This window comes from Propithecus coquereli, unplaced genomic scaffold, assembly GCF_000956105.1.
Source record: "Propithecus coquereli isolate 6110/MARCELLA unplaced genomic scaffold, Pcoq_1.0 Scaffold9, whole genome shotgun sequence".
In the NCBI taxonomy this organism is placed as follows: Eukaryota; Metazoa; Chordata; class Mammalia; order Primates; family Indriidae; genus Propithecus; species Propithecus coquereli.
The window spans coordinates 10,950,584-10,953,726 of record NW_012155284.1 but is presented as its reverse complement, the minus strand read 5'-3'; the positions used below and the strand labels follow the sequence as shown (position 1 = coordinate 10,953,726).

The 3,143-nt window shown below is 49.4% G+C and overlaps 2 protein-coding genes across 2 annotated transcripts in view; both read left to right on the top strand.

Annotated features, from left to right (window-relative positions):
• The window catches only part of RAD17 (RAD17 homolog (S. pombe)), a 50,152-nt gene extending 49,635 nt beyond the window's left edge, over positions 1-517 (top strand). Inside the window, exon 10 of the mRNA XM_012664495.1 lies at positions 23-517. Coding sequence (XP_012519949.1) covers positions 23-287 — 265 coding nt within the window. The 3' untranslated portion in view covers positions 288-517. The remainder of the gene's footprint in view (positions 1-22) is intronic.
• Positions 518-1,091: 574 nt separating this feature from the next.
• The window catches only part of MARVELD2 (MARVEL domain containing 2), a 54,262-nt gene continuing 52,210 nt past the window's right edge, over positions 1,092-3,143 (top strand). Inside the window, exon 1 of the mRNA XM_012664494.1 lies at positions 1,092-1,142. The gene's annotated coding sequence lies outside the window, so the exon portion shown is untranslated. The remainder of the gene's footprint in view (positions 1,143-3,143) is intronic.

The following is a 3,143-nucleotide window of genomic DNA, read 5'->3' as shown; positions in this document are numbered from 1 at the left end:
AAATGTACTGTGAATCTGACAGATTGAAAATGGAAGCCCTGACTGACAGGGAGCATGGAATGTTAGGCACTGACAGTGGAGATGAAGCCCAGCCTGATGGAGGACAGCCTGCAGAGGAAGCCCTGGGTGAATCCACTCAAACCTCTGAACCTGAAACCTGCTCTCTTTCTTTGAGTCAGAATAGTGGGAGTGAACTGCCTGCCAGCCAGCCTCGGCCCTTTTCATCCCAAGGAGACACAGAAGAAGAAGACATAATAATAGAAGACTATGAGAGTGATGGGACATAACCAGCCTGTTAATCAGATTGCTACTTCACAGATTCATTTTAGTTTTATTCAGTAGTACTTGAACAGAGTTAATACACTTCTCTGAATTACAAACAATTTGTGAATTCTTCACTCTTGTGGTATTTCATCACAAGGAACTGACTCTTATCTTGAAGTAAATAGAAGATCAAGCCTTCAAGTAATCTAATTTTTTTCTATAGTATTTATTTATCTTGTGAGTGGTTTAAGGAGAGGAGATCAGTGTATGAAGTGTGTTTGAACAGTATACCAAATAACAGAAAATGTGAAGGACTAATCCAAATTACAAAAACTTTATGGGGGGTTGTAAATATGAATTACAAAACAGTTTAGGATGCAATTATGAGTGTAAATAAACTTGGTGCCTTATTTACAGTTTATCGTCTTTAGCTTCTCAGATACCATTTTTATATGTTGTACAGTGACCTTTCTTAGAAACTTTTTGGAAGGTATTACGTAATTTATATCAAAATTAAAATGTTGAATTTCATTCTGTTTCTCCTATCTTTTACCATTGCCTAACATGCACTGCCTGCCATGTGTCGTTAGGCATAGTACACGAATTTCCCTCATCCAGTGTCAAAGTTTTCAAAAGATAGGGAAGGAAGTGGATGGCAACCTTGCTATGAGAACTTTACCAAAGGAGCCCGGGGTGTAACCATTGCTGCGAGGTGCCTGTTGGGGGGGCAACGAACAGCCCGGCGCTGAGCGGGAGCCGGGCCTGACAAAGCCGGGCGGGGCAAAGCTTGGCTCGGCCCGCCCCGGCCCCGCCCCGGGAGCCCGATCCCGGTTTCAGAGCCCCGGGCGGTGTGCGTGCTCGTCCCAGCGGCCGCGCAGGTGAGTGGGGCGGCAGGGGTGGGGCCAGGGGACCGGCGCGGGCGGGGAGGGGCCCGGCGGCCCCCGGCCCAGGTGTGCGCAGGTGCACGGGGCGGGGAGGGGGACGCCCTCGGCCTCTCGCGGGCCCCGTGGGGTCCTTGGAGCTCCCCCGGCTGGCCCGTGCCCGCCGCGCCGCCCGCCAGGACCCGCGGCGGAGGCCGGAGCCACGCAGGCCTGTGGGGCGCTGCGCGCTAAGAGTGGGGCGCGGGGAGGGCGTCACCCCGAAGGGTTCCATTCAGCGGACGCAGGTGCAGCCAAGCCGCTGTCCTTCCGGGCGCGGGGCGGGCCGCGCCCTCGCTGCCATCCAGGTTCTCCTCACCTGGGAGGTCCCCACAACTTAGTTCCGGCCTCTTCGGGGCGGAATCTCTGAACACGGAGTGGAGTTTCGGTCAGAAACGGGAGGGTGGAACGCTCACCCGGAGTGGGCAGAGCGGGGCACAGCCCGAGAGCTGCGGGACTGGGCGTCCAGAGGCCGACGCGGGGGAGACCCCCGCGAAGATGCTCGGCAGCCCCCGGCGGACGTGTGTGAAATCCCGCAGCGGCTTTCCCGAGCCCTCGGAAGACTAGAAATCTACCCCTTTCTTGGGGCCAGCAAAACTTCAAAGGCAGCTAAAGCGGAGATTCTGTTTGTGTAAAAGTGACCAGACGTGATTCCTGTGACACTTGGCTGGGAGGAACCTTCTACCACCGCTATTGCTTTCCGAGATAAGTGTTCCGGCAGAATGGAGTCAGGGTCCCGGTCTTGAACAAAGCCGAGAGCCACTCTGCCTCAGCGTGCTGGCCTGAGTGGACTCTCGGTGACAGCTTGAAAGACATTTAGGGGTATCCAGATATTTAGGATGTGATAAAATACAGCTGACCATTCCCTTCTAAAATTACATATTTTGCTATTCCACAATTCAAATTTATAATTTCTTGCTTTTTATTTAAAGATTGATCAAGTGGTCTCTTTCAAATAAGCCACTTTTCACAGGTGAGGATGACTTGAATTTATTACAGTGAATCACACTTTTACCAGGGAGTTAAAGTAAGCAGTGGAGTATCCTATAAATGCATATATATCATAGATATTGAGAGATATGTAAAACTTGCTGAAGTTATTTGTTGTGCTTTTGCTTCTACATTTCTTAGGAATGCGTTTCAGAAACTATGGTAGTACTATGCATTTCTCGAACTTTAGAAAAAGATAAAGGTACAAAAATAACCGATTGCTGTAATGTATAGAGCTCCTGCTTTGCATTGGGCACCATGCTGGGACTATCACAAGAATCGCTATAAACTGATAATTGTAGAAGCTGGTTGATTACGTACACAAGGGTATGTAATACTATTCTACCCACTTTTTATGTTTGAAAATTTCTATAACACAAAATTTAAATACTCTCTATCTAGAATGACCTTTTCTCAAGATCTCCATGGTCCATTGGATTATTTCAGTGGCCTCCTAGCCAGTCTCCCTGGATCCATTCTGGAGTGTACTCTCAACCCAGCATCCATCCTGTTAAAATAAGTCAAATCATGTCCCTCCTCTGCTCAGAATCCTCCAATGGCTTCTCATCTCCCAGTAAAAGCCAAAGTCCTATCCAGTGGTTTTTAAGGCCCTGCATGATTCAGTTGACCTCAGTTCTACTACTGACTTTATCGCTCACTTTGCTGCTTCCACAGTAGCCTCCATGCCTTAATATTTCTTGAACATGCCAGGTACTCTTACCTCAGGGCTTTTGCATTCGCTGTTGAGTCTGCCAGGAACACTCTTCTCCCTAATAACTGCCTGCCTTCCTCCTTCACCTTCAGTTCTCCATTCAGATGTCATGTTCTCTATGGGGACTTCCCTGGCCACGCTACTTAAAACTGTAGCACATGGCCAGGTGCGGTGGCTTACGCCTGTAATCCTAGCACTCTGGGAGGCCAAGGCGGGAGGATCGCTCAAGGTCAGGAGTTCAAGACCAGCCTGAGCAAGAG